At 35.9% G+C, this 23,444-nt stretch overlaps 1 protein-coding gene across 1 annotated transcript in view; it reads right to left on the bottom strand.

Annotated features, from left to right (window-relative positions):
* Positions 1–3,026: 3,026 nt before the first annotated feature.
* Positions 3,027–23,444, bottom strand: part of GALC (galactosylceramidase) — a 31,616-nt gene continuing 11,198 nt past the window's right edge. Inside the window, 11 exon segments of the mRNA XM_030274796.4 lie at positions 3,027–5,647; positions 7,400–7,476; positions 9,112–9,275; positions 11,302–11,482; positions 11,871–12,015; positions 12,356–12,445; positions 13,699–13,788; positions 14,251–14,378; positions 15,566–15,690; positions 17,712–17,867; positions 20,013–20,143. Coding sequence (XP_030130656.4) covers positions 5,504–5,647; positions 7,400–7,476; positions 9,112–9,275; positions 11,302–11,482; positions 11,871–12,015; positions 12,356–12,445; positions 13,699–13,788; positions 14,251–14,378; positions 15,566–15,690; positions 17,712–17,867; positions 20,013–20,143 — 1,431 coding nt within the window. The 3' untranslated portion in view covers positions 3,027–5,503.

The following is a 23,444-nucleotide window of genomic DNA, read 5'->3' on the forward strand; positions in this document are numbered from 1 at the left end:
GTCTACTAAGGTACATCTTAAAATGTACAGTCTATCTAGCAAGGAGATGGGCTGAATGATCAACAGGGTACTCTCAGCCTCCTCCTCCTAGTACAGGTTTCCCCTGCTGCACTGACCATGTTTGCATATAATGCTGGCAAAACAATTTATTTAGGACAAAGTGCTGGGCTGCATGAAAAAAATTAAGCTGAACCATTAAAGAGCAATCTTAGACTGAACAGGAAATAGGCAGCTTATGGCAGAGACATTGTGGATCCCAGTGAAGCTTTACAGATCTCTGCACTGAGCCATTTGTGTGCACCTCCGTTCAGCATAAGACCTGCCTGATCTCTTGCCAGTGAACACTGCCATTTATTGCTCCCACTACAAGAGCAATCGCATCAGAAGGGAATATGGACATCCTTAACAGGATTTGCTGCTAGCCATTGCCAGCTGCTCTTTGAAATGACTCTGTTAACACTATATAATCAGGCTAAGAGGCTACAGTCACTCCTGTGTGATCTACAAAAAACTTCCCAAAAACTTGGAACGGGGGTGGCAATAACAGAGAAATATTTGTCTTATATTTTCCATAAAGCTCTGCTGCTGTGCTCAGAGGGAAGGAATCTTCTGCAAGCAGGAGAGGAACTGAGTCACACATCACAGACATGCCTTTCAGCTGCATAACCTGTTCTCATGTTTTCTAACCTTTTCTGATTCTACTGCTTTTGGGAAACAGCAGTGCCTATAATTAACTAAACAACATTTGCTTTTTAGCAATAATGAAGTCTTGTATTCTCTATAGGCACTTTAACTGAATCATTGTCCATGGAAAACAGTAAAGAAGATGGCTGTATTTTCCAGCAGTAACTGAACAAACGAAGCCAAGTTAAATCCAGATTGTTCTTTTCTTTTCCCTGTACTATTTGGGAACATATATGCAGTTTGGGGTTTTTTGTTGGTGATGCTGTTTTGGTTTTTTTAATAGTCACTTTGGTGTTACCTCCTCCATTTTAGACCATGAAGGATTCCCAGACCATGGCTGCATAACATTAGGATAATATTACACGCTAGGCTCAGTTTCCTCTTACATACCCTCAAGTTAATTCTGTACTCAGACATCCTCTACAACAGTAATATCTTTGAAATGCCTCTGTGAGTACAGTAAAACCAAAGATTACTGTTTTCCTGCACTAAGTGAAGTCAAACTCAGTCAGGTACACATGACACCAACAGAAAAGGCATTTAAAAAAAATTAAAAGTCAACACTCCAACAAATACTTTTAGGATACTTTCATCTCTGCTTTCCAGAGACATGTAGGTTTAGCCTGAGGTACACAAAAGTAAGAATCAGGTTTAATGCACTCATTGCAAAGTTACCAGGAGCCCCTGACAAAACTGGTGTTGGGTTGTGTGTCTAACCTTACCCAAACATAATTCCTTGAGGGGAAAAACAGAGTTTCACAGTTGTTTGTCTTAGCCACTATGAAAACCGCAGAGAAGTATCTTGGCACACAGCAAAAGCTTGGCAACGCTGCTGCAGCACACATTTTCCTCTGCTCAATTACTAGTGGGCCTTTTGGGCTTTTTTTAGAACACAAGTTCTAGAAACACAACCCTTATTGTTTCAGCAACACTTGGGCATAAATGGAAGGAGCACAGCAAGAGGAATTTGCTCATGCTGACTTTTCAATGCACACTACTCTCAGAATTGTAAAAAAGCTACCTGATGATTCCTCTGCCAGCCTAGGAAGTCTTCAAAACTAGAGGGGTTTTACAACCTGCCTGTCTGCCACTCCCAGCATGTGCTAGACTTGTATGAATGTAGTACTTACAAAGGGTTTAAAAACAAACAAAAACAAAGCACAAAGAATAAAAATAAAACCCAAACCAACAAAAAATCCACACAAAAAAAACCAAACAAAAAGACCAAAGCATCAAAAAGAGGATAATAAAGTCTCCAAGCACTGTCCCTCTTTGGCCATACTGCTGAAATAAGACAGCTATAATTATGATGGTTAATTTCATAATACCCACTCCCCTCCATAAAATGGACTCTTCAGGAGGGGAAGACTTGGAAAATGGAAAACTTCAGGTAAACCAATGAAAATTTATCAAATGAAAACAAACAACCTGCTGCTACAATGCAGTAGAACTGCTTCTATAAGGCAAAAGCAGACCACTACCACTCCAAATCAAATCTGGAAGTAGAGATTTAATTTTGATACAGAGATACAAGGAGGCAGCTGCAAAAGGAGCCTAAAGTAAGAGCCTTCTGTAATTTTAAAGCAAAGGAATCCTAGTGCTTTTCATGGGTTTGAAAATCCCAGGAACTGCTCAAGTCCAACCTCAAAGGTGAGGTGGCAGAGAAGGGAAAGAATTGATTTTGATGCAGTTTTTGTGTAGGTGATAACACATAGCTGGTTACTGAAAGGCAAAAATTCGAGGGTAAGTCATATCTACTGGCACGATGGACTGGGAAACATAACTAACTCTATGGAATTTCTCCCTACCTTGTAAAATCAAACCCTAAAGTTTGGCTTAAAAAAATAAAAATAATGTATTTGAAGATAAATTCAAAAGGATATTCCAAATAAAGAAGCCTTTTAAACCATAGAAGTACATCCTTACAACACTGTCTGTTTCCAAACCTAGAAAGTGACTTTCAGCTAAATCTCACATGACCTTAGCAATCAGCAGTTTTGCATCACTGGTCCTCAAATACAATTTCATTCCCTTCACTAAATTTAAAAAAAAAAAAATCCAAATAAAAATAAAATTTAAAAAAAAAAAAAACAAAACAAAAAAAAAATCTGAAAGAAGCAAAATGTATATTGAATACTATAAGAAAATAATTTTATCAATAGCACAAGTCCTAATGCATATGGATTTTGAGATATTTTTAATAAGGACTGGTTGGCTATACTCTTCCAATCCAATTAAGTTAATGTCAAGCATATTTATCAGAAATCACAATGGAAAAAATGTCAGCTTTCTTGCTGGAGAAAACCAAGACCCATTTTACAGAAGCATTCTGCACAAATAAAGCATTTTAAAGTGTTTTATTTGTCCATTTGGAATGATTAGCATTTCTAATCAACAGCATAAATCCACCCCTCAGTGAAAAACCCGACAGCTTGTTATTGCCAAACATATTACAGTCTACTGAAGGGTGAAGAATTACAGACATATAAAGATGTATAACATTATGTCACCATTAAATCACTTACTCTGTTCATAACACTTTAATCCTCCAACATTGTAAATGAAGATTAGGGGAAAAAAAATCAACATTTCCAGTGATAAATACATAGTGTTTAGTACACAATATAACAGTACAGTTTATTACATTAGTGCATTAGAAAGTTAAAAAAATGGACAACTCCTTTGGAATAACTGCATCATTGCTGATCTCTCTGCTTGCAGCCACAGAAGTTACCAGGAAGTCTCCAAGAAGCATCCAACTACAAAAATCCATCACAGCTAAAATAAATTTATTCTGAGATCATTATACTCATATTACTTGAATATGAGGACCTAAAATTAGATTCGTTCACATGTGGAGTGACCAGTGACATTCCTTAGGAAATCAAGCAAGTAATGAACAGATCTGCATCCATACTTGAAAATTACATGGAAAATTCCCTTTCATTTTTCACCCAGTTAAGTAAACAGTTACTTAACATTTGGAAGTCTTCTACAAGAGTTTTAAAATTTAGTGGTTTAAACCATTTTTCAAGGTTACTGGCATGTATGAAATTTTCAAGTATCAATAGTAGTATCAATATAACAGCTAAAAGACATAGCATTTTACTTACTAGAGATGGAATTTTAAGAACTCTTCTCCAAAAATGAAAATGGAAAATCAAATTTATAAAAATTTTCCAGGAATGAACTGTATAACATTAACTTTATATTAGATGACAACTTCAAAGACTGAAGTTAACAATTACTGGAATCAGCCTTCAAAATAAAGGGGATCAGAAGAATAATCTCTATAAATCAAAGTACACTGCAAATCTTTTTCTCCAGATGTTGCCTGCTACAAATGGCCTCATACAGCTATTAGAGCCCTATCAAGTATGTGGAATGACTTGCTTGTCAATTAAACAGGATGTGAATGTGAAAAGTAGATGGACACAGGAGGCACATTTCATTATGGGAATAGACATCATCTTCCTTCAAACTGACCAACAACAAACAAGAAAAATTCTGGAGCCAATTGAACTGCAAATGAGTGTGAGGAAAAACCCATTCAGTACCTCATATTCTCAATTAATTGCTTTTTTTATAACACAGTAACTTGGGGAAAAATAGAATTAAGCAACAGCTAAACAGAATCCCTCCATTCCTGAAGAACTGAATTATCCCCTGAACTTCACTCCATGATACCTAGGAAAAGTTTAAAAATATATACTCTTGTGTCATTACCATTGCTTGGCACACTAAACAATTGTGTCCACCGTCACCTATCCTATGATCAGATTGCAAACTCTTACAGGCAAAGACTGCCTTTTTTTTTTTTAATTTCTTTTATATCAGGAAGTGATAGTATCCATATCTCCTCTGTACCACAGTAATATAATAAACTAAATATCATTGTTAGACTTTAATTATCTTCTATTCAAAGCTCTAAATCGATCAAAGGAGAGAGCTGTTTGCCCAAGTTTCTAGGAACAAAAAGCCGGTTTCCACATGTGACCTGACATGAAAATATCCATGACGCAATGTTTTTAGTCTTTGTACTATGCAAAAAAACCCACAATATTATCATCAACAAACTGTAAGTTATGGTATCTTTTCATCCATTTCAACCCTTTCAGTGGAAAGAGGAGGTAGATTAGAAATAAGCCACATCCTGCACTCCCTGATCAGTCATAAGGCACATTTCCCTTCCACTGAAAATAGGGCATATTTTAGGGCTGGCAACAAAAGTTGAAAGATTTAATCAAATGCACTTGGAGTACTGCAATGTCTAGTCATAGACTGTAGCAAAATAGCAGACAAAACATCTTTTTTTTACTATAGGAAATCTAGGTACTTTATCCAAATGATATTTGAGAATGATAGACCTACAAAAGTATGGGGCTCACTGGCTCATAAGGCTTACTGGCATTTAATTCTTTCTTTCACAGTGAAACAATGGACACAACAGTGGAAGTGTTAAAAAATGCAGCTTAAGATGAATCTGTCTTCTGTTAGCTTCTAAAGTTATCTTAGAAGCAAGCTGGTAAGTTAAGATGATGTTATTAAAAGATATTTAAATCCAAGAATTTGTTTTCATCATTACCTTGAACTAAAATTTACCCCCAAAAACTGAAGGGCAAAAATCCCACAGCAATAGGGGATAAAGCTACAATCATATTGATATCTAGTCAAGTAAACCTTTAACAAATACCACGGACCAAATCCAGAGTCTTTGCCAAGAGATCAATCACAGTTTAGCACTCAGCTCTCCTCCAGTTTGACTTGGCTCTTATTCAAAGTAACATGAGAACCAGGTTCTCCAAATGCCAAAGCCGCCTCAGCAAGCTTCAACGTGAAAGTTGTCAAACTGTGCAAACTCAAAGGAGCGAGTTCCAAGGGCAGCCCAGCCGTTCCCCGGACTGGAAACGGTGACATTGTCCCAGAGCGGATAACCGTTTAACAGTCCTGAGGCAGAGTTACCCTGTCAGAAAAAGGAAAATGTTAGCTTTGTAAAATCCAGGCTCTGCGCAGACACTGAGCCTGCTCACATGGGAGACAAGACAAAGCAGAAGGATGTCAAGTCAACTTTCAACTACATTTCACACATTTTTCATGCAGAGATGCATCTAAATATTGCATAGAATCCTCTGGCGTCTATCACCTCTGTGAAATAAATCTAATGAAATTACAGTGCATACATTAAAGGCTCCTCTTCTCCTACTCACAGCTTTGTTAAATCAGTGTAGAACCTGAAGGGTAAACTAGTTTTCCTCTTCCTTGTATCAGACTCTTTCAAAACAACTCAACTGTCTTAAAGTGATATGATACACTTGGCACTGATTCTGGAGAATTAGGCAAAAGTCAAAAGTAAAGGAAGATGTAATTTAGTAATTAAGCTGAAATAAAGAGGAGACAGCAGAACTTTCAAGTATCACTCAAGCCACTTCAAGACATTGAAATTAAAAGCAGTTTCAAGAAAAATTACAATTTATCTTTTGCGTGTTCCACTAAACAGTATTTAGAAAAAAGTACTTCAGTTTACTTGTATTTCTTAATCTGAAAGACAGTTATAGACACAGGTAAAAGCAAAGAATGTTTTTCAAGGAGTCCGTGTGAGAATTATTTAAAGATGGCTCTGTACTTCGATCATTACGCCAAAGGCATACTAGGTACAAAATACTTTAACAACACAGATGGAAGTTTGAAGCATTGTCAATTTAAAATTACCAACACTGATTTGACTTCTAAGTGATTAATGTTCCTCTTCAGTAACTAAATGTCTTGGCCCACTTTACAGATGGCAAGCACTGTCATAAATGTAGGTGTACCAAAGCCAAAACTAAACTCATCCATTTCAGCAAATGCCTTAGGTGCAAGTGTCCCTTTGTCTCCAAATGTGACAGCACAAGAGACAAAACAGCTTCTAATACTCTGTGACATTTTAGCATGAGGGACTCGGTGCATAATTTTAAGAGTTACCTTCAGTAGTATATCTCCCCAGCTAGGATTCAAGCTCCCCCACATTTCTAGGCAGCTGGAGTTGCAAATGCTACATTAGACAAAGGGATTAGGCATTCAGAAGAGGAACTTAAAGCCTTTTAGGTATTTGCACCAATGTTAAAGTGCACAGGGATATTTAAAATACAGTTTGGGGCTACTTTCTTTCCCAAGTCACTATGATCAAAAAAGGTGTAGTGGGAGGGAAGGAAAAAAAAAGCAGACATGCTTCTCACCAACTGCAGCCCATTTATACAGTAAGACAATGCCTGTGCTCTTCCACCACAGCAGAAAAGCAACTCAGCTTATCTGAGTTTCCCAGCCCTTTACTAGTTCCACATACAAGACCTGAGCCTGCAAAGGGAACTGGTGGGAGACAGGTTTGTAACACAGGCTACCTTAGTATTTTACTGTCTTAAGAACAGAAAGCCAGGTTATCATCTTTCCATCAGATGAAATAAGAGACTTGACTCTCTGACTCTTCTACCTCCAGCCTTCAATTCCGCTTTCCAGTTATTTTCCGTACCTTCTACAGATTCTCAGGATCTCTTCTACAATACAGCAGCAGACCTTTGTATGGCATTTTAATATTGGTTCAATGTAACAGATATTGTTTCTGGTTTTGATAGGGTAAACTACTGCAAGTACACCATCAGTAGTATAGTACAGCTTTGTCTAAACCATTTAGGACTGGAAGTTTCATGACGAGTTTTCTAGCTTTTTGCCTGTGTCTTACCTGAATGTTGAGAGTAAGTGTGTGCCACGCATTATCCCGGACACCAGCAAGTCCTTTCATTAATATTTGTTTTCCAGCTGCAAAACATGCTTAAGTTAGCAAAGTGTTACTTCAGCTCTTTGTGAAACTGATAAATACCAAGCCAGCAAAAGGATAATAATATCTATTTATCAGAAGTGTTCAGGATTGACATTTTACCAATTTCAATTGCAGCATGGAAGGCTTAATATGCAAACCTGGACTCTGCATTATCAGTACATTCTCCTGTTTTACCAGAATTGTTTTCTCACTGAAATCCTCAATGCCCTTGGCAATTTGGCAAGAGATGAGGATTCACTCAAGGGAGAGTAAAGGTTCACAAAGTGTGACAGTAGGTACCACTCTGCTTGTTCTATATATCTTCTTGTTTATGTATTGTTTGTAACTCTTTTAAATCACAGGGTTTCAGTTGCCATACTATCATGTTGCTTAGTTCTATCCAAAATTTAAGCAAAGCAAAAATGGGGTGTGAATGACACCTGTAGGGAAGACAAAGATCTGAAAAAAATTAAGTGCTACAAGTCTTCATTTATTCAGTAGACAGCTTTTACTGCAAGATAATTTAACATTCAAGCTCCCTTCTACAAAAATATAAAGATGACTGAAAATAGCTGTACAGAAAAAATTATCATATTGTGTAACAAGAGTCTCAGCCTGAAATAATGAGGTGATTAATCAAAATCCACTCATTTCATCTAGGAAAAATTACTTCTGACAGCCTGAGAAACTAATCAGGTAATGTTGCTAGGTCTTATTACAAATAAAAAAATTGAGTAAATCCTAAACACAGATATGTATTTCCATACAGCTGAGATTTAAGTTTTTATGGAATTATACATTGCAAGGTTTCCCTAGGGAGCATTGATATGCTAAGAGAAGCTATATAAAACCTTTGTTATGTTACCTGTCTATGTTAAAAGTGGAAACGAACACAGACACACACACAAAAAGTATATCTTATCAGATATGCTGTAGATCTAGAAGCTACATTTGACTCATCAGAAACTATTGAAAATTTTAATTCATACTCCTGAAGTGATAGGAAATGCATTTAAACAACTAAATATGACACTATTTTAAAGCACATTGAAAAGCACTTTTAGCTATTGATGAAGTATTATCATATACTCTTCCATGTGCCTGTCAAGTGCTCTACAGATGAGCACACATGAATGTTAGCATCACAAGTAGAACATGTGTTCACTCCACTGAGCTATACTAAAAGGAGGATGCATAATTTGAGGAAACAGGAGGCCACTTATGATCATCACGTAAGCCAGATGCAAGTAGAGTGACTTGAACTGCTCCCTTAGAAAAGCCATTTCATGTCAAGCACTATTTTTTTGATGTAGTTTAAGAATACAGATCAAATCTTTCTGTAATTAATTGTGTATCAGAGTATTTATAAAAAGCAAAACAGCTCATATTTGCTAGTGTAAAACAGATTGTCAGCAGAAAAACAAAAACTCCAGAAAGCTGAGCCTGAGAAATAGGCCAGCCAGTAGCCTTCAGATGCTTTCTCCAAGTATGGAAAGTGGCCATCATTAGAACCAACAGGCTAAATTCATAGTAATGACAAATAAACTATAAAATCTGAATTATTTCTATTTTTATCAATTTATCAAAATGACACATCCATGTGCCAGCATCCACTTTTGCAAAGAATTGCTTACCTAGGTCACCAGTGACTCTATAGGTGCCATCTGCAAAAACCCAGAAGAAAACTCCTTTGGAATGTCGTACATATATCCCACCATTGTCAACTCTTCCTGCAATAAACACACCTCCATCACGAGGTTTTTCGATGTAGATGTCACAAGTGACAGTCATGTTTACCCTGTAAGAGAAGGTGAGTGTTTTAACAAGGAAGGAATCCATTTTTTTGAGTAGGCAATATGTAGAAATTATTTGATTTCCTGAAATTATACTCCGGCTCAACAGTAAAGCACTGTGTTATGCATGCAATGAGAGCTGTAAACAAGAATAAAGCAAAGTAATACCAAAACCATCAAATAGCACTCATAAAATTTACACAACTTCCTCCTCCTAAGAGCTGCACTACAAGGCTATTAACCATAAAAATTCTGTCCCTCTATTAATGGATGTACATCCCATGTCTGAAAGCACTTGTAATACAGATACAGCCACAAGGTCACTTACTTAAGAAGTAATAATTATCTATAATTATTTACAGAATGTGGAAAGACTCTCTGTGACAGCAGCTCAGCTGATAACTGAATCAGAGAATATCTATTCTTGCAACTTTTCTTCTCACCTCTAACACAGTAGTAAGAATGATCTGAGTTTTCATTCTAATGTAATGCTCCAGATTCTTGAATATATAGTCATTACACAAAAAAGATTACTTTCTTGCCTCTCCATTTATCAAAAAAGAGACCCCCACATTTCCCTTAAGCCATTATGAAGAGACTCAAAAGTAATACAGCAATAATTACATAGTAATACCTTCAGGATATATCCAGGTTCAATAAAACTATCAGAGAAAAACACTAACCAATTCAGGATAAGAGAGCAAAAAGTTTTCGCATGCACAAGTTTAAAATCCAAACTAAAACCAACTAAACAATCCTGAAATTGAATAATGATAAATTTCCATTGACAAGTGAAGTAAAGTATCATCCTACAGAGAAATTTAAAGCAAGATTGGCTCAGAATTTCAATAGCAGGTGTTCATTGCTGAAAATATCTGCTGGGCACAACTTGAGTCTTAAACTGAGGATGAAGCAAACAAACTTGAGGGCCTGAAGTTGAGCACTAGCATTATAAAAAGTTACAGACCAGTAAAACTTGAATAATAAACTGAATATTCAGGAAGCAAGCTTGGTTTTGAAAGCAAGATGAAGACGCAGAAAGAAACTGAACCAAAATAAAATAATAGGAAGCTTTTAGGAATCTCAGTACAGTAATTTAAGAATACGTCCTATGTAGCTGTTATAGGAATCACTGAGTATAATCTACTCAAGGAGGGAAAGTCAATTATAGGGAGAATATACGACTTTTCTAAACAGAAGTTTATTATTACTATTAAAATCATAATTAGTTAACAGGCTCTTTTCCAAGTGCTTATTAATTTTAAATAAACATTATTCTAAAATATGCTTCTTGATTCTGAATTACTATCATTGTAGCTCCTAGCAATTTTTAGCTCCTAGAAAGAATTGCAACTGTAACCATACTTTTATCAAAGGAGTAAACCTCAGTTACTTTCACCCAGAAATAAAAGTGGTTGAAGCAGGATTGGCACCAAATCCACACAATTCTAGGAACTGCTCAGAAGATGGCAGTCTGCAACAAATACAACTGAATTATAAATTAAATATTCTGAGAGTTATGAGACTGATGAAACTCCCAACAAATAATTCAAAATTATGTAATTCAAATAATGCTTTTCTTGGTCCAATTTAAGAAATAAGAAACTCAGGGCATGCACTGGTGTTTCTAGTATGCCAACTCAGATCCATTAGTGTAAAAAATTAGCTTGAACAAATATGCCCAGCAGGAAATAAGAAAAAAAAAAAAAACAAAAAAAAAAAAAAACCACAAAAAAACCATTCTCAGACAGTGCAGCATTAGGCTAAACAACCATGAAATGTGGTGGATTCACAATCCTTTAAGAGTCATTTAGACAGACACAGTTGACCTCTGGCCCTGAGCAGGGCTCAATGACTTTTAGAAGTCATCAGAAGCCTGAATCATCATTCTTAAATGTCTACAGAGAATCTGAAGGCAAGCAAAAGCCTTCTTTCAAGAGAAATGAGGCTTGAGACAAATTAACTGATCATTACCCACACTGGTGAGGAGGACATTTCCCCAAATGTCACTACAAAATAGTCTTTACATACCACTTAAAATTTCCTATGACACTGATGGTCTGGTCTGCATCAGAAACCCAAGTGATGGGCCGCTGAACCACCACCTGGCGGAGTGTGAACACATGATCTCCTGGGTCAGAAGCATTTACAAAATATTCAAATACACCCGTCTGATCTGCGAAATTTGGGGCTTCACTGAAAGGTGGATTACCTGTTCAGAAAATAAAATACACATCAACTCTAAAATATTGTTTTATTTCAGTGTACTTGTTTTCAGAAATTTCTACTTAGAATTTTCTCCAGATTTTTGCTTTGCTGTATCAAAGCACTCCCCAAAATAAAAGTTTTTTAAGCAGACACCAGTTATGCAAACACATGAACACCAGATAACATTAAGATAAATACACCTCCTGGCAAGCATAAGGTGTACACTCATACAGGTGTAAGTTGTTGGAAAAACAGGTATAAATAAACAAAAAAAAAATAGTTCTTCAGGCTACCTCATGCAGACAATCCAAATAACATAACTTACTGCCTTCCTACATTACAATTTTATCTGTGTGTGAACAAAGGTTTTGGATAAGAGAATTCTGGCTTACGTATATTGAAATCATCATTGTAATTGGAAGGAAAGGGCTGAGGAGGAGGCGGCTCTGGGCAACCACATTTCCGTCCTGTCTTGAGTGTGGTTAAAGTGTAGACTTCATCCACATTTAGATCTAAAGAAAATCTTCCCTCCCATACCTGGAATTGAAGAAAGCTTAAGCTGCAAAAGTTGACAACTAAATGACAAAATACACAAGTTCCTGAAGCAAAGAAGATCCTCTGAAGCCCTGATTTAAGGCAAAAATCCCATCTTCATGCCTCAGCATTTAAATATCTCTGGGCTATTTTTAAAACTCCTTTTCTCCAAACTTGTTATTACCTCCAGGTAAGCTTGTACACAGCCAGTAAAACTGCAGTCAAACATTCTTAAAATATTCCCTTAATATGCAGCATAAGCATGAAAGTTGAGGAGCTTCATCAAAGAGGGAAGACACACCTGAAACTGCAGAGGGACTGATAATTAAAACTGATAACTTACCTGTAAAGGATGGAGTTGCTGGAAAAGACTGGAGTTTCCAGATTCAAAATCAAGTCTAGAATGCCACACTTGAAGGGTCTCCACCATATACTATAATGGAACACACCATATAATTTAAAACACATCAACAGCAAAATAAACAACCTTGAATATTCAACTTGAGAAATACCAGTCCTCCATGGGTGTCTTTTTTTTTTTTACTTTTTAAAGCATTAGAGGCCACAACTTTATTCAGCTAATCATTACATATGCCTTACATTTTTATAGATTATACATCAATAAGGCATTGTTCTAACAGGCCCTAATGCTGCTTATAAAGACAGAAAGCACTACAAACACAGACAAAATCTTTAGCCTCTCTATCACCAACAATACACCTTGGATATAAGCTCTCTTCTGAGAAGTAACTGCACTGAAATAATGTCCTGCTTGTTCACTTTTATGAGGCCTTCAGTCTAGTTGCTAGTTCTTTGACTTTAATTTATGAGCAAAGTATTTTGTTTACATGTCTCCAGCCTTCTGCAATACTACAGTATATCAACTACATTAGTAACCAGATTTTAATCACACCTAACCTCTATAACTTCTTTTCAGTTACCAACATCAACAACAAAGCAAGCTACCTAGAGCTTGGTTTGAATAAGCCATCTGATAGGAGCTGTGTATCCAAATTGACCCAACTACTTTTCCTAAGTGAACCATTTTATTGTCAAAACTATAAGCCAAATTATTTCCTCCTAAAGGAAATTACTGCTGCCAAAAAACCAAGATCAAATTCTAAATCAGTAAATGTCAAATTCTGAGACGGAATCATCCGAATCAACTAACAGTGATTCCCTCCAGTTTACACTGTGAAAATATTGTTCACATTTCAGAAATATACTTGAGTGAGATCAAAAAACAGAATAATCAAATCAACAACTGTTAGATTCTCAGAAGAATATCTCTTCACAGGATGCAACAACAAAACCTACAGTATGAAATCAACTACAGCTATTCCCCTGAAAATTAACTGATAACTAGAAAGGCCATGGCTGTGCTGGCCCAACAAACTATGTCAGCATGTCAGAGCACCCAGCCTTGGTCTAAAGAAAAATTTAGTTGCATTTCTGTCCCATACAGATTATTAGACTGGGAAGCAGCAATTCTACAATTTCAGTTATGGCATTGGATCTCATGGTAAAACAGAACCAGAATGCTTACAACTTTGCCAAGTGTGAAACAGGCTCCAACACTGGAGACTGTTAACTTCCTGCTAACCTGTGATACTGACTTGCACGTATTTGATTATGAATGGCAATTTATTTTACAAGGCTGATCAAATGTATTCAAGATCTACTTACAAATGACCCTCTGAGGTAGAAAGTTGCTCTCTGAGGCATGACATTGAAATTTGGCAATGGAGGCCTGATACATTTAGAGTGATTATGACTCTGAAGAAAAAAAATAAATGTAACAGAAGAGACACACATTACTGGAATGCAACACATGGCGACATTAATGAAAAACCTACAGCAAAGAACTGAAATTAAAAGAGCAATAATTTATTTCACTGTTATCTCAAGAGCTGCAATTACAGGAGTTTAATCATTTTATTCTGAATAAAATATTAAAATTTTAAGAAAGTACATGATATAACTTCCTCCCAGTGCGTCATCCAATTAAAGTTAATGTGTAATAAAAAGATAAAGATGGCATATATACTGGCCTCCAGGAAGTCTCAAGAAGGTATTTTAAGTTCAGATAGAAAAAACAACCTGTAGTGAACTCACTAATAAAGCTACAAGTATCAAAGAACATTCACAGACACCTAACTACGTAAAACAAGACAGATTCTTCATAACAAAATAATTCCTGTAACTTTTCTAGTCCACTGGAATTGCTAATGCACATACCATAGTTTCAATGATGATGGTAAGGTTCCCTAGGCCATCTGTCAGAGCTACAAAACTGCCACCTCCTTCTAAGTGTCCATCTACTTGCAAGTATGACCAGCCTGGCTGAGTAAACTGTGTGGTGTGTGCTGAAAAAAAATTAGAATACAATAATTAAGACTTAATAAAAATGGTAAAATTTGTAGGCTTAATTAAATTTCTCTCTCATACATGGTGACAAAACTGAAAGCTAATTTGGGGAAGACAGTAATAGAACTTCCAAAAAAAATTTACCTATATAAGACGAAAGATTAAAGAACTATACCATGGGAAAATTAAAAAAATCAATGCTGTGGCAGACAAAACAGTTAAAATTATACCAATTACTTAGACATTAAGTACAAACTACATATGGTAATCATGTCCATTACATTTGAATATTCATCACAGTTTAGATTTTCCCAATTCTTTTTTTTTTCTTTAAATAAAATAAACATTTCTTTTTAACAAATAAATGGCAGGGAAAGCACAGATGGGCAACCTAAAGAGGAATAACTAAATAAGCAGGGTTTTCAGAAAGTAAGTGAAATTATCAAAGAAGAATATGACCCAGATCATGAAAATCCTGAGCAACATGGACACAGGAACAACTGCTCAGCTGTTCTATTCATGGGAAACTGCGGCCACTTTTGCTTTAATGCTTTTACATATATAGATAACTAGCAGAAGAAAAAAAATTAAGCATTTGTCTTATTCCTCCTTCATGTCACTGCATAGTTGCTTTACAGAACTGCAGCAAAGACAGTAAAATATTACGGGACTACAGAGTAGCCAGTGAATCCGTGTGTCCACAGACACTACATGAACATGCTTCCCCTTCCCCAAGCTCAAGGAAATGCTGATTTATACAAGCCAAGCAGGAAAAGAATACAGAGGTTCTTTGTTCCACTTTTACAAATTGAGAAGTACCAAATGGAATTGATTGATACTCAAAGATTAAAAATAAAAAAGGGAAAGGAAACAGGAAAGTACATTAACCTTTATAGGCACTTCAGCTCAAAACAGTTCAATTGTAACAGCTATAAAGGCAGTAGATTATTCCTTTCTGATACAGCTAAGGGGCAAGTATAAATATTTCCCTTACTATTATATCTTTCTGCTTACTACTGAAATGATATTATTTTCTTCTTTCTTAATGTATTCACAAAACCTTCCACAAATCTACTTCAATTTAATACAAAAACTAATACACATAAATCCACTAAATAAATAAAGCCTCAGAAAATACAGTGATGTTTGGTATCAGATCACCAACTTAAAACTGCAAGACTTTCACCTGTTATCCAGATAGGAGATTCAACTTTATAGTGGCCACTCCACGGCTCCTGTGCTGTCATTAACCCACATCGACCAAAGGGCAGCTCTTCATAATAACTAGCCACCAGGTTCCATGCAATGGTTCTGGAAGGAAAACAGGTGTTTTCTCCATTCATATGGATAGTATTAGATTAACTTAGTACAAGAATCCATCCCTCCTTTTTCTCCAGCATACAATGAAAACAATTTGGGGAATGGAGGGAATATCTTCCTAGCTAAAAGGAAAAAGAAAACCCACAGGAGAGGAAATAAAGGAAATCAGCTTCCAGTGTTGAGAACTTCTTCCAAAAATGGTGGTAAATTCTCTGGCTATAGCACTACAAAAAATTGTACATTAAAAGAAACATGTTTTGAGGGTAAAGACTCCATTTGTATGAGGTTTTTTCCTGTTCTGAAGGGAAAACATTTTTTTTAGCAAAGTCTACAGCTTTTTTGCTGGGTGTTGATTGGTTGAGGCTTTTGTGATTGCTTGGCTATTTCTGCGCATGGTGGTCGTTGTTTTGGGTGGAGTTTTTTAGGGAAGCAGTTAAGTATCACGAAAAAAAAGATCTTATCTTTATCCATATAAGCAACAAACAGAAAACAACTTTAACCAGCCATCCTCAAGGAGTTGTTGCTCTATACTGACAAGCATCATCACGCACTTTGATTTGAGCTTCGTGAAAATGTTTTGCAGGGACTTTAAACTTAAGACCTCTGGGCCTTAAGTATGGAAATACAGTTTCACAGAGCAGTTAAGCAAAAGCTGTCAATCTGTTTTGCTGTTGCATACAGGTGAGTACAAAGGCCTTATTCTAAAGTCACTGCCATAGACTTATCATACTATACAAACATACAGAATTCTACAAAAACGTGATCATAAAATAAACAACTCCTGAATTGTAAACTCAGCTTGCTCACATCAAACTCGCTCTGTTGATTTCAGACTTAGAAAAAAAAAGTAGGAAACTCAACTTCAAAGGAAACAAACTTAGCAGAAAGATAAGCTGCCTTTCATCAAAAAGATTTTGTTTTCAGTATAGAAGGCAAGATAACTTCACTGCTGGACATCTGGACTTGGAATTGTTCTACAATAATTTATAAATACAGCACATATGCCTTGCCATTATTCTGCAAAAGAAATGGGACATTTATAATTTGAAAGGGCTTGGAAAAATAGAAAAATAATGGGAAAAGAAAAACCACAAATTAAGATATTAAAGTATACAGAGATTAAGAAGCAAGCAGACTGATTAGGAATTCATGCAGGAAATATTCATCTGTTTGAAAATTTAAGCTTGCAGAGAAGACAGAAGATTTGTAGAAACCAGGTGACTAAAGAAATTTCCTTTTACAAGTATCAATGATTTTTCCTGCACTCCACTTGAAGCAACAGAAAAGATTACTCTTTGTTTTTCCAAAATGAAGTTACAAAGTATCTAAAAGTTTTGAACAATTTTCCTTACATCTTGATGCCTACATTTTCTTTAATCAAACTTTTTCTTTCAGATTACCAGTTGTTGCACCACAAATATCTAACTTTATTTTCTATTCTTTTCTAAAGCTGAGTTATGTAATTTCCCAGTAAAGAGAACATTTTTATTACAGTTGGGAAAGAAAATGTACAGAAAACAGTAAATTTATCATGCATGTTTAAGAATGGATTCTGAGAAAGAAGTTGTATGGAAAAACTAGATAATTACATCTGTAATTATCTGTTTAACTGAAGACAAACAATCTGATAAAGACCTTAAGAAAAAGATGATAGATTAGTTTTATTGGTTTTTTCCTCCAATATTAGCTCTTCTTAAGAACATTCTCTTTTTAATAATTATCATAATTCCCAAAGGCATCTGAAATTAACTGCATAAACCCACTGCATAAACTGCATAACCCCATCAAGTGCTGGGGAATAAGAATACATTGAAACTTGTGGGATTTCTACTCCAGAAAGAGGTCTGAACAGCAGACTTCCTATCTTACAATATTTGAATTCAGACCACATTAGGGTGACTTTCAATTTACCTGTTTTCTCATCAGAGCAGATGGATGTGCTATTTTAATAACATTTCAAATAATTCTTACACCCCAAGTTGTAAAAGCAAGCAACAGTGCCCAACACTTACGAGGTCATGTTTCCATTCACGTAGTTTTGGTTCAGGATCCGAGCCCAGCAGCCTGCACCAACATCATCATTGAAAGTACTGTAATCTTCTGATGACCACAGTTTCTTTCCAGTTAATATGGCATTTTGCACTGTTTTTGTCCCGGGATAGTGAGCCCTACACAATATTTTGAGAAGAAAGAGCATTTAGAACAAAGAGAAAAATCAAAGTTGGAAAGTTCATATAGCAGCAATGATTCACTCCCTTTAAACTGAAAATTACATAAAATTTCTTTGGAATACTGCAAGTGGAATACAAGACAATTGAACAAGGAGGAGCTATAACATTCCAGAGCCTATTGTATTTACATCAGCAGATTATTTCTTCTGCTACATGATAGCATATAGATAAACTTGGATTTACAAATGTCATGCAATTTTCATGACTTGCTAAAGCAAATCTCTGTCCTGAAATTGAGCTTGAAGATGGTCATTACCACAATGTGCTGAATAGAGAAAATACATGCTAACTCATACTATCTTAAACAAAACTATAAATAATGTAAAACCTACAGTAAGATACAGCACTAGACATTATGCTAAGAATTTAGCTGCATAAATGTCTTAGAACTAAACATGAACTGACTGATTTTTTTTACATCTTTTTTAATAAACTCAGGTTTCAAGAAAACATGCCAGTTGGACTAGAGAAGTTACAAGGTATAAACTGATAACAGTTGAACCATATGATAGCTAATTTTCTTTTCAAGATCTTCCTTAGTGTGAGGAGACATCCTTTCTCCCAATGGAGACTTTGATTATACTCAGTAACAACATGGACCCACCATGCAAGGTTTACTGACTGAAATAAAACCTTTCAAACCACTTGCAGAAAACAGGGTTGTGATTTTCTTTACATAGCACATTCATTGAATACACTTAATATATACACTAAAATGAAACTATTTCCTTAACTGTTAGCCTGCAACTTGACAAACTGATATATTTGTGGTAGGAATACAAAAAACACCAGTTTTTCTAGGCTGACTGTTGGCTGTTTTATCATTATTTTCCCTCTACTGGGCAATGAGCTACTTCCCAGTATTGTAGTCCTTCATATGGACTAGCAATGTAACAGATAGAAGGGATTTTAGCTACATTCTGCTCTGCTGTACAGATTACTGTGTATTTCCCCCTTGGCTTGGAAACCTAAGTATTGCCTTAGTACCAAGCAAAAGGTTTTTGTAATGGCATAAAGTGCACAGCTTGCAAAAACAAAGCAGAGAAGGAATAATTTGTCTTTCTACAGTCCTGAAAAGGCGTTTCTTAAGTGTCAATATCCCTGCTCAATAAAAGCTGAAATACACAAGAGAGTATTTAATTTCCCTGTTAAGACTGAATCAGAGTAGGGATGTAAACCTTACACTTACAAAGACTTAAGCAAATACAGCTTACTTAGTGTAAAAACTGTTCAGCTTCATCCAGACACCACCTATGAAAAACTGCCAGGATACTGTTCATGTTCAGACTGGGGGGAGCGGTTAATTGCAAGGGTAGATGACACTGACTTCCTATTATGTATTTGCAGAAAAAGCCTTCATTTCTACACATCCTATTGTTCAGATACATAAAGATGAAGGGAGAAGACTTAAACTGAAGCAAGGATGATTGGGTCAGGCAAGTTTATGGGACCGAGTAAGTAAAGTTTAGAGCTACTATAAAAAGAAAAGTTAATGAACACACATTTCCATTCAGCCATCAAGTCAGTAATCAATGTCAAATTAGTCTACTGGTAAAATATTATTATGACAAAACACAGAACTAGTATAACAAGTCAGCTGGTTCCTTGTTTTCCAAATACAAATTTGTCATCAAAACAAAATGGGAACTAAGAATCAAGTCATTGTACCTCAAAGAAGAATCACAGCCCAAATTCATTTCTGGATCACAAAATTTTAGCAACAAAACAATTACAAGGCTGCGTACTAAGGCGTAAAGCTAAAGCACTTTTTGCATACCAGTTAAGAGTAACCAAAACCCTCAGAATAAATAGTGTTGTCCAAAAACCCTTCTATCCATCAGAAGTGCAACCATGCCCAACAGGAATCTTCACCATAATAGAAGACTGATGATCCATTTAAAGGTTGAGGCTTTTACTGGAAAAAAGAGCTGCATGATTTGATGTAGGTTAGTAAGAAAGTTTTATAGTATCAATCCTTTCCCTGCAGGTAGGAGTACAGAGAGGTAAAGCTTTGTCTGTGTTAGTTATAAATAAGATGAAGACAAACTACAAACAAACCACCAAGAAAGAAGAACCCCCTACCCAATCACATCGACCACTCCGTGGAGCTCAGAGTCAATCATCATGACAAAGGAAATGGGCTCCCACAGTCTATCGCTGGCTATGATCCTCACCTGCTCCAGACCATGCTTATCCAATGTGTACCTCAACAGCTTGGAAAAAAAAAAGGAGAGTAAAGAACAGAGAGAATGGACAAATAAAAAAAAAATGGTTTTCAAATTGTCAAACTTTATATTGGGAAAGGCAGCATCTTCTTCAGCACTAGCTGAAAAAACTACTATGTTTCAATTCATGTTTATGCAACTTGGACAACTGTTACACCAAACAAAACGTACATGACTGTCAAGGACAAAGTGACTTCAAAGGACACCTTCTTCTTCCACCATACTGAATTCCAAAATACATGATAAAAGGAAAAATTAAAAATGTTTCATTCTTCTTACAGACACAAAAGTACAGATAAAGACAAAGCATATCACATTTCATGCAATATACTCTATCTGCAGATCGGCCACTTAGATGTTACAGTGTTGACAGGTAACCTACATGATGTGTATGAACTTTCTGAACCTGAGCATTTGAAGGACAGACACCTAAATACTATTATCTTTCACTAGGTCAGCAAGAACTCTCTATGGTAGTTAGTACCTTAGAGTCAGCATTGGTTGAGAAACATGGTGTTCTTGTTTTGTACTAACCTTAATTTCTTGATAGATAACAAAACCACTGCACAGGAAAACCTAACACTTCATTTTTTGTGATTAGTGGTAGTGGGGGAGTTGGGGAAAAATCGGTATGACATTCAAGAAAAACCTCTGACAAAAAGAACTTCCATTTTAAAGAACAACTAAAACACGTCTGTGATTCTAAAGGTGCAAACAAAAACAAGTACTACTATCCTTGATTCTGCCAAGCTCTTAAAGAAACAAGAGCCATACACAGTCAGTGCATTCATTCTTCAAGCTGTATTGTCATGCATCACTAAAACATTTCCTAATGCACCTGCTGAGCTGGAAGTCTTGCCTAACTTAAGAAAGTTTTTTTAAGTTTATTTTAGACCAAATGAGTTACTCTATGCTGACACTATAATCAGTACTTCTCAGGCAGCCACTTTCAGGTGATTGATGTTTACAAACTCAACACATACGAAAGCAGTTTCTTTACAAAATCCCTGCTTAACTGACTTGCTATAACCCTTCAACCATGCATTCATTTAAACTATGATGAGCATATCATACCTACAAAGGATAAATGGTACATGAGTGACCACAAGAATGCTCTTATCACAGTAAAGTTAACAACAAAGATAAAGAAGTAACAAATGTAACACAAGTGAGCAATTTGTATCTGCATAAGTACATAGGTTCCACTGGGAACATGTAATTTTGTAAAAATGATGTATAATTTTGAGAAACCAGAGTTTACAAGGAGAGCAAGAGCAGCAGAGTAAATTGCCAGAAGCAAGTAAAAAAGTGTATTATGGAACAAGAGTGAAGGCAAACAGTTGAGTTGACACTTGCTGAAACATCAACAAAAAAAAATTTGAGACAGGCTGTATTAGTTTACAAACTTTGGGTGCTTGCTTTTATGTCTATATTACCGTCAGTGCGTGCATTTCTAATATTATCTGTTATCAGAAATTAACCAAGAAATAGAAACTTCTAGCTCTAGTATATGACCAGAAAAATCTCAGCTGCAGCCACAGAAAATCCCAGGGTGATAAGTTCCACTCTGAAAGTTCAAGTTCACCCAAAATGAAAACCAGTTGCAGACCAAGAATTCAATCCTAAGGTTTTTCTGACTCAGAACATGCACATGCAGATTAGTTAGAAGTTTCCTGTCATTTGCTAGTACTAAAAATCCTAAAACATAGCTCCTAAATGGACACTTGAAAGAAATTATAGAAGAGTGATAAGGTCAGCTTACACATGTACTAAACTGCAAGAAGAGAGAAAGACAAAGACTAATCCATCACCACTGTACACAATGATGTAAAAAATGGAAACAGCTAGGAAATATGAGATAAGAATATATGACTCTTGAAAATGGAGAGGAAGACTTACAGATAGGAAGCAGTAGCAACGTTTAAAAGGCCTCCCTTCTCCCACACTTACCCGACTACCTCAATAGCATCATTAAGATAGGGATCAACTAGCATCTCTTTTGAGATGTTCCAATCTCCATCCGCAGCGATGATGCCAATGTTCCATAGACCCAGTCTGTCCAAATAATGTCGAAGCACCTTAGTAACAGATAACACCACTTAAAGTACAGCCTTCATCAACGAGGCAACATGAAATTTAAGACCGAAAACAAGAACTTTGGAAGAAGTCAGTGGAAGCCCCTATTTACAGACCAGGATGGATAAGAAAAGTTCTCACTTCTCAAACATGAGCTATGATGGCAACTAAGACAAAGTTAATTGAAGTATTTTTAAAATTGAAGGGTTATCACTGATATTGAGATGGTCACTACACAAAAATGGACTTCTCATCACTTGGATAACTTTTGAGACCACAAGTGCACACATATACTCCACTTGGACACTCTCAACATACTGACTCCCTGGCATGTATGCCATTCATTACACAAAAGTAATGGATTTATCATCAAGTCAGTCATGTTAAACTAATCTAAAAATGACACCTGGCTGAAATGTGGAAGTGGACATACCTCCCCAAGTGATCAGAAACAAAAGTTAACCTGATCCCCAAAAAAGTACATTGAAAAATCAGGTAATGAAGTTTAAAAATAGAAGAGACCTATCCATGCAGCTCTCTATAAGAACAGAAATCTCTGCCAAACACCTGTCCTGTTCAAGAGAAGACCACCTAAACATTTTTTTCACTGCCCATTTCACTTAACAAAAAAAAATCCTTGATGTTTTAAATGTTTAATATTTAAGCTTATCCACTACTTGGTTCTCATGTTTCACTAACTTTCAGGGAAAGCAATGAATAAACCTAGATTTGCAAATTTACAACAAAACTGAGGGCAACCAACTTTGAATTCAAACATGCCAGCAGAAAAGAATTCCTATTCTGTCCTTCCAACTTCTATTTAATATTTCACTGTTAAAGATGACAAACAGCTCACATTTGTCTGTGAAACTTCTTAGGTAAAATACACCCACACAAAATATACTCAGCCTTAATAGTTAGGAATGAACCACACTTATAGAGGGCTGGTACTGTCTGAAAATTTAAACCAAAAATTAAAAAAAAAAATTCGAAAACATATTTTCAGCAGCTTGCACATACAGCTGCATCTGAAAAAAAACCCAGTCCACAGTCTAAAATGTTTTTTTCAATTTTAGATATAAAAGAATGATGCACAGTGTGCATGCATGCACAAAAAAGATTTTGCAACTTGATTTAAAGATCAGTAGGCATAAACCCTCAAATTATTTCTTGTAATAGCCATCTGGCAATGTGAAGAAGAACAGGGAGTATT

Source organism: Taeniopygia guttata, chromosome 5 (genome assembly GCF_048771995.1).
Source record: "Taeniopygia guttata chromosome 5, bTaeGut7.mat, whole genome shotgun sequence".
NCBI lineage: Eukaryota > Metazoa > Chordata > Aves > Passeriformes > Estrildidae > Taeniopygia > Taeniopygia guttata.